The sequence below is a fragment of the Notolabrus celidotus genome, chromosome 3 (assembly GCF_009762535.1).
Source record: "Notolabrus celidotus isolate fNotCel1 chromosome 3, fNotCel1.pri, whole genome shotgun sequence".
In the NCBI taxonomy this organism is placed as follows: domain Eukaryota; kingdom Metazoa; phylum Chordata; class Actinopteri; order Labriformes; family Labridae; genus Notolabrus; species Notolabrus celidotus.
The window spans coordinates 21,198,482-21,210,812 of record NC_048274.1 but is presented as its reverse complement, the minus strand read 5'-3'; the positions used below and the strand labels follow the sequence as shown (position 1 = coordinate 21,210,812).

The window sequence follows — 12,331 nt, the reverse complement described above, 5'->3', positions numbered from 1 at the left end:
TTAATATTGTAACCTAAGTATCGTGATGTGTATCGTATCGAGAGGTTCTTGGCAATACTCACCCCGAGTAGATATAAAGGGCTCATTCTAAATTTGCAAAAACAAAACCAGTTTTTAAATTCAGGTGATAATACACTCACTTATATGAATATTCCTTTTCTACAAAGTCTTTCTGCTAAATGCAGATCATTACTACACACTGCGTCTTCAAGGGGACTTCTGCTTTTTTCCCAACCTGCCAGCTTTAATAACAGCCTCTTAGTATAGGTTTTGAAACACATGTTGGTTGTTTGGTTATAATAGAATATAGACTTGTGTTCAAACTGTATATTGTGCTGAAAGAGAAACTGTGCCAAGAGGTCACAATTTAAAACCTTGAAATGAAAAGTAAGATCAGTGTGGTATAAAAACATTTTATTATTGGTGTGAGTCACAACAGCCTCACATTTAGGTAGCTTCGTCAATCTTGAAATCACAATGTAAAATAAACAATCATTACATCATGTAAAAAGAAATATTCATCAAACAAAAACAATAAAAAGGGGATTGCCAAGCAGGCATTAAACACACATTTCCTTTATATACAACCTGCCTGCTCATTTTCATTTATGTTATTCTTTAATCTGAAAGACAAAAATGTTCCAGTGTCTGCTGGTCAGGGCCCTTTAAACCAGAAAATCCTGATAACAGTCTTATTCATACTGCAAGGCATTAATAGTTCAAGTATATTTCATATTAAATCTGTTAACTCATCTCAGGAGCAAATGCTTTAAACACCCAACAGACTAATTGTGTAATGCTAACAGCGTTTCTAGGTGTAGTTCTCGTAACCATGAGATGGGATTGCTGCTTTCTTGGTTCACAATCAGGAGACATTTCACTATAAGCAAGCTACAATAGGCTGAAGGGATACTTTTCTAAACATCAAAATTTATAGTCATTTCACTAAATATGAGAGGATTTAAGAAAACCTAATCCGTTGGAAGAAAAGCTGTTTAATCCTCACTTTTCTTTAAGCCCTTACTCAGCCCTTATTTATCCAGATATACTGCAGTGAAGCATACAAAGTGTCAGCATAGAAGTCATTTCATAATGGACAGAAAAACTGTTTTAAAGAGGGAGCTCAGAGTAGAGAGAGGGCGAGGTAGTTTGAGTGAGTGAAGAGTTAAAAATCTGTTTTAGAGTAAAAGCTTGAGTCCTGAATAAAGAGTAACAGAAAACTACAGTACATAAGATCCTTTTATATTAGCAACATTTCTCACATATGCACCTTCAAGCAAACCCTTAGTTCTAACAGCTGCCTTTACTGGTTTGTATGCATGAGAACCAGTTTGAGGACATAATAAAATAAAGGTGTATTAATATAAGTTGAGATACATTGTACAAGTAATGTGAAAGAGTCCATACAGCTGGAGACAGCTCTAAAATAATCACAGGCACAGCCAAAGCAAAAAACCTGGTTCCTCACTCAAGTGCATTTATAGTATTCAGCTACTCACAGGACCATAGGGTGGTCAGGACCTGTAGCATTCTTAGAAGGTAAAAACGTTTTTAAATTTCCAAAAAGTGATGACTTTTATGTTGGAATTTAGGAAAGTTGTATAAGGATATTAAGCCTTAGAGTAAGTCTATTTTTTCTGTCAAGAGCCTATGAGATTTTGACTTGTGTAGGGATAAAAGCAGTATTTTGAAGAAGATCTTAGCTTCTTAGAATTTTTTTTTCACTAAATTTGAAATAGTTTAAAAAGTTTTCATAATCTTGAAAACAGTCAGCAGATTTACAAAAATAAAAAAAGGTTTCCAGTTTCAGCCCTGATGTCATTGCAGCAAAGGACGGCACAGAATGTGGAAGAAAGGCTTCTCCAGTAAAATGCAGGCTACAAACACTCAAACAATCAGAACAAATATCACTTTTTTGGCTGTTATAGACCCGATGCAGCAGATCACAAGATTTCCCTTTGCAGCTGTCATTGAGATGAACAAGGTTTTTTTCAAAGCCCAGAAAGGCTGCAGTCTGGACCAGATTGTGTTGCACACGAGGAACACTAACCTGGATCCAATGGAATATTTCTTTCAGCTCAAGTCCACCTACAGGTACACAGCTGATTTATTTGGCTGATCCTGCATGCGCTTTTCTTCACCTATGTTCTTGTTCCAGCCTTTCAGTCCTTCAGGTAGAGACGTGTCCTCCTCCAAGTCCCCCGTTCCATCAACAAACTCCTCATACGATGACTTCTCATGAAAGGGACGAGTTCCTAGCAGCTCCACCATGTCGGCTTTGTCTAAAATCTCTTTTTCTAAAAGACGTTTTGCCACCTGCAATACATAACAACAGTGATTTATTTTCAATATCAGCAGTTGTGTTAGCACAGCTGGCTGTTCGAGTTAAGTTTTAGCCATTTCCTTGAATTCATCAGCCAAGGAGTTTTAGGTTCTATAGTCTCTCTCTTTAGACACTAACAACCTTTCTCACCTTCTCCACCATGTCCTTCTTATCGGTGACGAGCTGAAGCGTTCTCTGGAAGGCATCATCAATAAGTAGACGGACCTCCTGGTCTATGAATTGAGCTGTAGATTCACTGAAAGGTTTCTCTGTAACCATATCCCCCTGCTGAGGGAGGTCAAAGGACATCTGACCCACTGCATCATTCATTCCAAACTGTACAACCTGAAACAGAGAGATAAATGGGAACTGGGGGTCAGGAAGTGCTCAATTTGAAATAATTTTAGTCTTGTTAATTACAATTTTTATTGTTAAAAGAACAGGAACTAGCACTGGCCGCCTAAATTGCCTTATTAACTCATGGTCATCATTGTTAATGTACGTCAATTTCACTCTTGGGTCACTTTGAAAGTAAACTGTGGCTGAAACATGTGTCATATATTTGAAAACCTTAGAAAACAATTTTGGTTAAAGGGTGATACTTTTTTTCTTTATGGTATTTAGAATCAAATGAGCACACAGTTATACAGTCATTGTTTCTGTGTGTCTACCAGTGTTATCTGTCTTTTCAGTTATAAACGATATGATTAAACACTAATTTAAAAAAACAGAAAACAAAAGTTTAAAAATGGAATTTCATTGTTCATAAAAAAGCAAAAGGTGACAGATAACTATACACACAAATGTTAATAAACCTCATTAACATATTCAAATAAAGGATCAGCAGTTTGGGGCAATATGTGATTTCCACTTCTCCCAAAATACTTCAAATTTGGTTTTCTGAAGCCTCACAGAAAAGGTGATCTGTTTTATTATAAAGATGTCATAAATTCCATCATACTAATCTACCATGGAGGGCGTGACAGGCCTCAGTATTTTTTGTTTTCCTCGCAGCTTTATAAGCATTCTGACTTTTGTTAGGCATCAACATGTTCATTCAGTCATATTAACAATGAAGTTAACGTACTTACCAAACTATGTGTTTTATAGTGTTCGATTAACGCAGCAATCTACATGAAGGCTTGCAGCTATGACTTAAACTCTTTTTAGGCCCAAATATATTATAACCACATAGTTAATATCTTATTCTTTAGCAAATGGGCTTGATGGCCTTAGATTGAGTCAAACTCTATTATTATTACCTGTGCATATGCAGACTGTGTCACTTTCCTGAGGTCATCATGAGCTCCGGTGGTGATTCGGCGAAAGAAAACCTGCTCAGCCACTCGACCTCCCAGCATCATGCACATTCTGTCAAACAGCTGCTCCTGGTTAAACAAGTACTGTTCTTTAGGCAGATACTGCGCATAACCCAGACCTTTACCTCTGGGAACAATGGACACCTGATGGGGTAAAATATTATTAATATTATTATCCTAAGAGAAGTTTTGGGAATATCCCAATGTGACACAAAAGGCAAAAACACAGAGGATCATGTCAGTGTATACAGACAGTCAAGTAGCAGAGGTATAGGAAATGCTCTGAGTACCTTCAGTAAAGGGTCTGCGTGTTCTAGGAACCAGCCCACAACAGCATGCCCGGCTTCATGGTACGCAACAGTGGTCTTCTCTGGAAGCTGAAGTACCTGAGACTTTTTCTCCAGACCTGAGAGCAGAAAGGAGGTATTACCAAACTGCACTTTGTATCTTTGTATTTTCTGTACATGCAAGAGTTATCAGGGTTTATGTGCCCTTCTGGGACACTGTGGATTCAGATGAGAGGAGGGTGAGTGTGCCAAAGACTTTAACTTGTAGTAGCACATAAAATCACATCACATAATGTATCTTAGATTTAAATCAATGGAGGGGAGGTCGTTTTTAGGGCCGTTTTTACATTTGTTTGACTCTCCTAGATTACAGCATTGAGGGGTAAATACAAAATATTAACTAATATATAAATAATTAAAGTGAACTAGTGTTGTATATCATAATAGTACATGACAGATGTGTACAAAAAACTAACCCCTTTAAGTCCATTTCTGTTACCAGACACTAATTTAATGAAGCTTTATTACACATTATTAATGTCATACTATCAGGTACATGTGGTTGTGAGCTTACCTCCGATAACTCTGTCCACTGCCTGCTCAAAGTGCTTAGTGATTATATGTTGGTGGAGGTGACGTGCAGCGATCAGAGCAGCTTCATTACATACATTAGCAATATCAGCCCCTGAGATACACAAAGACAGACAAAAATTCACTTAGAGTGTAAACAGACATTTAGGAAAAATTCTAAGGTCCTTGGAAATCTGTCAAACGACTGAGCTCACATGAGCATACGTTGTTCTTACCAGTAAAACCTGGGGTTAGTGCAGCTAGCTTCCTGGCCAAAGCCTCTTCTGCTATATTGGAGTCCAGCTTCAAAGGTCCTAAATGCACCTTAAAGATGGACGCTCGGCCTTTGATATCTGGTGGACCTGCAAATACAAGAAACAAGCAAACAAAAGATAGGTATTTATTGATTTGGCACATGGTAGCTTTAAAATAAATTAAAGATATGCAGGGATAAAATGTATTTTTACTATAACATGATAACATGCTAAAGTTACTGATGCAGAGACTAAACTGTTGATACAGCTTAGAAACAGTATAAGCAATTTTTCACGGAACTTAAATGTATTTATTGACAGTCTGTGGACTCAGCCCAAGCGGCAACCTCCGGTCTAAAAATATGAGTCCAATGCGGAAGTGCTAAAAGATGCAGTTCATCGAGAATCTGCTTGAAGCTGGCTCCGGAAGTACCGGAAACCACATACACATGAATGGGAAAAAGATGATCTTTACAGCAGAAATAAACATGTTTACAACCTGGTACAAAAGACGAGTGTAGTCTGGATAGGTCATGGATAGGCGGCTGAATTTTTTTCTAATGTGGCAATTTTGAAGATATTAAGATTACGAGTCTTCCAATGAGAGGCACAGCTGACTGCGGGAACACTGCAGCTGTTGGCTAGGGGGCTCAAACTCAGCCTTTTTTCGTCACACTGGCTCGACTGACATACAGACCTTCAAACTAAAGCTTGAGCACTAACAAAGAGGGAACTGTTTTCAGGAGTTATCAAAGTCACAAGGTCAGACTTTTATTTCTAATCTGACTGTTTACATGTAACCACAGAAGGAACAAAAAAAGAAGTCAACAACAACGCACAGAGTGGTGACTGGCTCCCTCATGATGGCCTCAGTTATCTAATCTCTCTTTTGTGAAAAAGACAGCTCACCCGTTTGACCCTGTTTTCTTTGTCAGAGAAAAAACTGCCCTGTCCACCACAGTCCAGCACTGCTGGTGTAAAGGTTAATTAGATCTCAGCAAGCAGAAAAGCATTAACCACTTTAATGTTGAAGATAAAAGCACACAGTCTCCAACACAAGCTTATGATGACATAATTGAACAGACGCCAGCAAAAGAACAGAGGGCAGTCTAAGAGGCTTGAAGCTGCTTTGAATGGAAACCAAACAATTATGAGTAAAGAGAGTCACCTGTTCTAAGGCAGTGAAAAACACAAACAGCTTAATCTGGGTCTGCATGCACATCACTAACACTAAATTGCTTCTGTTGCACAGCCCCCAGTTGCATGTCTTACCATGCTACTGAAAGATGCATTCAACTGCTTTACACCAGATGGCAAGAACAGCACAAAATTTGTCAAAATCAGTGTTTGCTTATGAGTCCAGGAATCATGAAAAGACATTACAAACAAATTCTGTTTAAAACAGGGAGAGAGGTCAGCATGGTTTTTAGGGGAGAATATAGAAACATACGGTTAAATAGAAACCTGCTGGTCATACTTCATAAAGGCTTTTTAGTGATGTAGTAACCACAAACAATGCAGATTTAGAGAGTATACTATAACGGGCAGGATTCAGATACGTTACCTATGTATATATGTCTATCGAATCGCCCGGGCCTCATCAAAGCTGGATCCAGGATATCAGCTCTGTTGGTGCCGGCTAAAACAACTACGTTAGTGCTAGTGTTGAAACCTGTAACGACATAAGCAAATAACGTTATGAGAAAATGCAAATGAAAGGTTTGAACACCAAAGCAGGTAATATCGTGCTTACCATCCATTTCCACTAGCAGCTGGTTGAGGGTGTTTTCCTGCTCGCTCTGGTTACCAAAGTCCCCTCTGCCTCTTTTTCTGCCCACAGCGTCAATCTCATCGATGAAAAGGATGCAGGGGGCATTTTTACGAGCTGTGGCAAACATATCTCTTATCTATCATAGGACAAGGAAGATAAATCATCTAATTTATCAAACAGGCTTTCAAATGTGTTTTCTGCATTACCAGTTCAAACAAGAGGCCTGACTTCAGTCCTTATACTGACCCTTGCTGGTCCCACACCCACGAACATTTCCTGGAACTCTGAGCCGTTGACAGTGATGAAGGGGACGTTGGCTTCTCCTGCTGTGGCTTTGGCTAGCAAGGTTTTGCCAGTGCCAGGAGGACCCGATAACACTGCTCCCTGAAAACAAAGGCAGGCACATCAAATTGAAGCTGATAAGTAAATCATTTTAAGCCTGCACTCTTTCTAGTATATGACAATGCCACGAAAAACCTAACAATCCTATTCTTTACCACAATTCTTAACTGTAAAGGAATTTACTATACCATATGGCTCACCTTTGGGATCTTTGCTCCTAGTTCCTTATACTGCTGAGGATTCTTCAAGTAGTTGACAAACTCTAAAATCTCCAGTTTGGCCTCCTCACAGCCGGCCACATCTTTGAATCGGACACTGATATTGTCTGTTATGACCTTGGCTTTGGATTCACTCATGCTAAAGGGGTTTCCTCGGCCCTTCCCTCCACGGCCTCCCGACATTGGCCCCTGCCGCGAGGCAAAAAGCAAAAAGCCGACCAGTAGTAATGTCGGGATAACACTTAAGAGGAGAGTCCTGTGAGGGAAGGAGAAAGAAGCTCAGTTAGACTAGATAGTCTAATAGTCAGAAAGAAAAAGTTCAGCAGCTTTTCAGATGAGATCCTCACCCGTCACTCTCACTGCTGTAGAAAACAGGGACTTTGTGTGTAGGCTCTACACCCAAATCTTGCTGGGCCATCTCAAGGTTATGCTCAAATGAGTCCACACTGCCAATGTTGAACCACAAGAAGCTCTGAAACATACAGATGACAGTAATCGGATTACATGCAGGATATATCATATTGCACCGCTAGTGTAGTGGTATCATGGAATGTTCCCATTCTTGCGACCTAGGTTCGATTCCCAGGCAGTGCACACTTTGCTCGATTGCCTTTGGGAACAATAAAGTATTTATCTATCGATAGTGCTTTCACTTGAATGAAAACAAGACAGTTCACACTATGAGGAAACATAAGGAAGGAGCAAATTAATTCTTCATCTTAAAAAGGAACTTAATTGTACCAGTGCTCCGTTCAGTGCACTCTGAGGTTCCACTTGATCTTCTTGGTCAAGGAGAACCAGTAGCTTATGGTGGCTAAGCAACTCTAGAGTTATAGATTTCAGTTAGGCCCTGAAAATAATTTGAGCACATTTTCTCAGCTCAAATCAATCTTAAAGCATAGCATTAGGGATGAAAAGTTCGAAAGTTCAAAACAATCACAGTGGAAGGGCATTGAGTTTAAAAATTGATCCTGTCAAATGTATGACTCTTCTGTTTTTTTAGTGTTTCCGCTAATGGCTAAGTACATAGGTCAACCTAAGGCCTGTTAAAGTCTATCAGCCTGTATGGCAAGGTGTTAGAGAGAAAGATGACTGCACAATAATCGCAGAGCATTTCATATACTGGAGGGTCTTTTTGTTTGTCTAAACCAGGGGTGTCCAAACTTTTTCAAAGAGGGTCGCATATGATGTTGTCAGTGCCAGTGGCTCCTAATGAGACTTAGGAATCATAAAAGTTATATATGAAATCTCTATTTAATAACAATTATTTAAAAAATAAATCTCAATAAAACAGTAACTAAGTCCTTAGTTCTCCACAAGCCATGTAAACATTAGCAAACGTTATCTTGTTCTGGAGGAAATGTTTTTCATTAGGTTCAGGCAATGTGGAAAAAAAATATTGCATCATTATTTTCCTATGGCAGGATCACGATCTGGATTTTATCACACTTCTTTTTCATGTTGTTTTTGAGACTTTTCTGAACAGCAGACAACATTTTAAGAACAAAATAATTATTTTCCAGAGTTCTGAACATTTTTTAAGCACCAAATTTTGCCTTTTCTGTACAATTTTATAATTTTGATCTTGTCTTGTGTCCTCTTTTGTCTCTTCTGAACTTTTAGTGTTCATCAAGAACATTTTCACATCATGACAAAAACATTAATTTGAAAACCTGTCAGCTTTAAGAGTTCTTGTGTTTCTTGTTTATTGCCGTCTTGCAGAATTCCCAGTGCTTTGGCTTTAGACAGGTAGTCCTTATGAAGCTTTTTGAGACGTTTCTGGATTGTCTTTAGTTTTGTTTGTGCGCTTGAAAGAAACTGCAAATGTACAGATGATTCAGAATGTGATTAATTTCTTTGATATAAATAACACAATTTAAGATGGAAGCTTGGGGCCATAAATAAATGGACCTTGGGCCGTATTTTGGACATGCCTAGTCAGGCCTAAACCAAGAGTAGAACCTAAAACTAAACAGAAAGACATACAACAAGGAAAAAACTATTACTAACCACGTCTGAGGACTTGACTCCCCGGGAAGGAATCACTTTGACATATTGTTTGTTGACAACCTCCAGGTGATCCACCTGTGTAGAAAGCACAATTACCAATGTGTTCACACAAATAAGCAGAATAAAAATACACGTTTGCCGAAGATACCAAAACTTAAACCCTCTCTCCCTCTTACCAAGCCTCTGTTCAAGTAGTGATGCACAAAGTCCTTCCAGGAGATCTGGACTCCTGTCTCCCGGAAGTAGAAATACAAGAAAGCTGAAGTCATGCCTGCTGCTCCTATTGCAATGTTACGCACCACTTTTGCATCCAAGGGGAAATCCTCCTGTTAGATAATGAAATATTTTTTATATATCCAGAAGAGAACCACAGAGCAAAGTGGAGTTTGTATCAGCATGTCCTAAAAACACTCAAACTTGTGTGAAGACTGACGAACTACATGTGCTATAATATCAACTGTAACATTTGAGAGGTTTACAAATGGGTCACTGGTGTAGCAGCTTTAATTATTTTTCATCTTCAACAAGAAACACTTCTTGATCTGACTGCGTCTGTTTTTTAATCTAAATTTAGCAAATGAGGAAATCTGACAAAGATATAAAGTGACAGGGACATTTTCAAGGACGAAAGAGTCATCACTCTATCATCTACAATCATATCATTAAACATATATTATTCTAAGAGTGCTGAAGACCTGAGTAGGTCGAAGCAGACTGCTTTAAGTGACAAAGTATGTCACATGCAACTTTTTTTTGCATGAATAAGTCAAATCAGAACAAACAGGGTTAGAAAAGTTTATAAAGACTTTGGAGGGTGTTGTTTTTAATAAATGTTGTACGTATAAATAATCCTCGCCATGATTCACACCTGAAAGCGTGTCCATGAATACCCTTCCTCCTTCTTTCCCTCTCTTTGTCTTTCGTCCCCGTCGTCATTTGTGTTCTGTCTTTCACTCACGAGAGATTCTGGGTCTTTGGTGTTTTCTTTAAAAGAGTGGCAGAAGGTTGTACCATACTATGCAAACAACAGAAAACTGAGGAAATTCAAATGCTGCTTGTTAGGAAGATAATTTAAATCTTCCTCACCTTCAGCAGATTTGTTGACTCCTGAGCGTTCTTCACTCTTTGGGAAAAATTTCTCAAAACCTAAAGAAGCAGCGAAAGAGAAAACAAAAGAATTAGGGGCAAAAGCTATACAGTGACTTCAGGACTGATGTCATTGTGTACTGATTGTACAGGGTGTTGAAGCATTAGCTGATACATTACCCCTTGGTGGTTTGTTTGAGCTCAGGCATCGGGTTAGTGGGAAACTGTGTTGATATAATCCTCCACATCTCCTTTGGATCAGTGATGATTTCTGAAATTATAAACAAAAGATACATTTTTAAGCTGTGAAGCCATAAAGACTTATACGTAAAGACATTCAAAACACATTTTATTCTAATGAGAAATCTGTTCCACTACAAGTTTTTTGTCCAAAACAACAACTCACAACATTATTTCAGGATTACTATAATCCCATTAAGACCTAAGAGTAGTGTGGCCCAGTTAATCTGATTTCATAAAGTCTGTTGCTGATACACTAATTCCATACACCTATGCTGTTAAAGTCACATAAGGTTTACTTAAAATCTGTTGCCTGTGCAGATTAATTAAGGACAAAATCATAGTATGGCAACAGAGAATAACTCCTACCATGACTTAAGTAAACAGATCAAATGAACATTAAGAAACAATACAAAAAACAAATATAGTCTCCAGTTTTATTGTCCCAAAACAATTTTTGGGGCACGTTTTCAGCCTGTAATAACCCTACTGTATGCTTAATTTAGCCTGCCATTGTGTCAGCTGGGCTCTTATAACCAAGCAGCCAAGCAGAGATAAAATTATCCTTTGTGGTTCAACAGTTTCGACTTTAGTGGACCATGTGCCATCCTATATTTTAATAGAACACTTCACCCTCGATCCCAAACAGATTTGTATTCAAAGAATACTGATCATTATTAAAGAACAGCTTGTTCCATGGGAAGCAGAAACCCCAAATATGCAGGTCACAGCCCAGAGAGTGGTACTCTATTGCATCTTATTTCAAAAGTAAGACTACAATGAAATCAAAACAATGGAGAAAAAAATCCATCTAATAAGGAAGTGGTCCGTATTTTCATATGTTAACCTCTACTACTGCATGACACTATGCAGGTCTACAAACATTGTTTTTTGACAAACAAATAATGAATAAGAACATGGCCGAACACGCCCCCTTCACCAAAGCAACTAGGACACACCCCCTCCGGATGCAACATTATGAAACGGACAAAAGTAGCTTTTAAACTACACGTTCGCCATCTTTCACAAATACAGACTAAAATAAATAAGTTAAATAAGTTATACACATTGTAGCTTCTAGTTTGTAAAGGTTTGAGAGGGTTCTTCAGTATGCACGGAGGAACACCGTGTTCTTTCCATAGGTTCATTCACACGACAGATGTCAAATTCAGTCTTAGAGAATTTCTGCTCATGCAACACACTTTTATATAACAAACATGCGAGTAACTGTTGCAAAAGAACAATTTGCATGCTTTTTTTCTTGAGGGTACCCATAGATTGTGCAGTCTATGGGAGTACCACGTTTATTGGCATATTCAGAAAAACAAAACAAAGTAAACATACCGACGTAAACGTCCTGCTGTTGCGAAAAGTGGATGAAATTGTGGATAAGTCTCTGCTCCACGACCGGACCCGGTTCCGAAAAGGTCCAACACTTATGGAGAGGAGACCCATTATTACTCCAGTTACCTTACCTCTGCCGCACTACACGGCTAGTAAAAGTATCAAACAATACACCCAGTGCCATCAGCCCACCGTCCTCTCGCGAGGTTTCCGTACAGAAGGACAACGTGAGCTTTCATGTGTTGGACGATTCTACTGTGAATTTAGTTCATCTTTTACTCTCTCAACCTAAAGCTCAATAAGTTGTTATTAAGAAGATATCTGCGCAGGACAAAGGCTGGGGCGTACATTCTGTGCATAAAGCAGTGAAATTAGTATTTTGTTTGTTTACAGAGTCAGCTGCAGTGGGTGCACTGGGTTCAGTGTGATCCTGCTTTAATCTTTTTTCAACAAATATTTCTCTATGAATGAACCAGCCTCCACTAGGTCGCCTGGAGTATTTGTTTTATTCTAGCATTACATAACAGTCGGGTTTTAATTTATCTTTAAGATTGTATAGGACGTACT

General features: G+C 38.6%; 1 protein-coding gene across 1 annotated transcript; it reads right to left on the bottom strand.

Annotated features, from left to right (window-relative positions):
- Positions 1–397: 397 nt before the first annotated feature.
- LOC117810775 (AFG3-like protein 1) lies at positions 398–11,969 on the bottom strand. The gene is made up of 17 exons (XM_034680732.1): positions 11,765–11,969; positions 10,361–10,451; positions 10,181–10,240; positions 9,963–10,078; positions 9,271–9,420; positions 9,095–9,169; positions 7,432–7,556; positions 7,067–7,340; positions 6,771–6,908; positions 6,507–6,660; positions 6,318–6,425; positions 4,736–4,861; positions 4,504–4,614; positions 3,933–4,048; positions 3,586–3,786; positions 2,474–2,668; positions 398–2,316 (listed from the first exon to the last, which is right to left on the bottom strand). The coding sequence occupies exons 1-17, from the start codon at positions 11,873–11,875 to the stop codon at positions 2,089–2,091; spliced, it is 2,379 nt and encodes a 792-aa protein (XP_034536623.1). The 5' UTR covers positions 11,876–11,969; the 3' UTR covers positions 398–2,088.
- Between the last annotated feature and the right edge of the window lie 362 nt (positions 11,970–12,331).

Coding starts and splice junctions, on each gene's coding strand:
- LOC117810775 (XM_034680732.1), bottom strand. CDS start 11,875: ATGGGTCTCCTCTCCATAAGTGTTGGACCTTTTCGGAACCGGGTCCGG. Junction 10,241..10,360: donor CTCAAACAAACCACCAAGGG/GTAATGTATCAG, acceptor CTGCTTCTTTAG/GTTTTGAGAAATTTTTCCCA. Junction 3,787..3,932: donor ACGCAGACCCTTTACTGAAG/GTACTCAGAGCA, acceptor TTACCCCATCAG/GTGTCCATTGTTCCCAGAGG.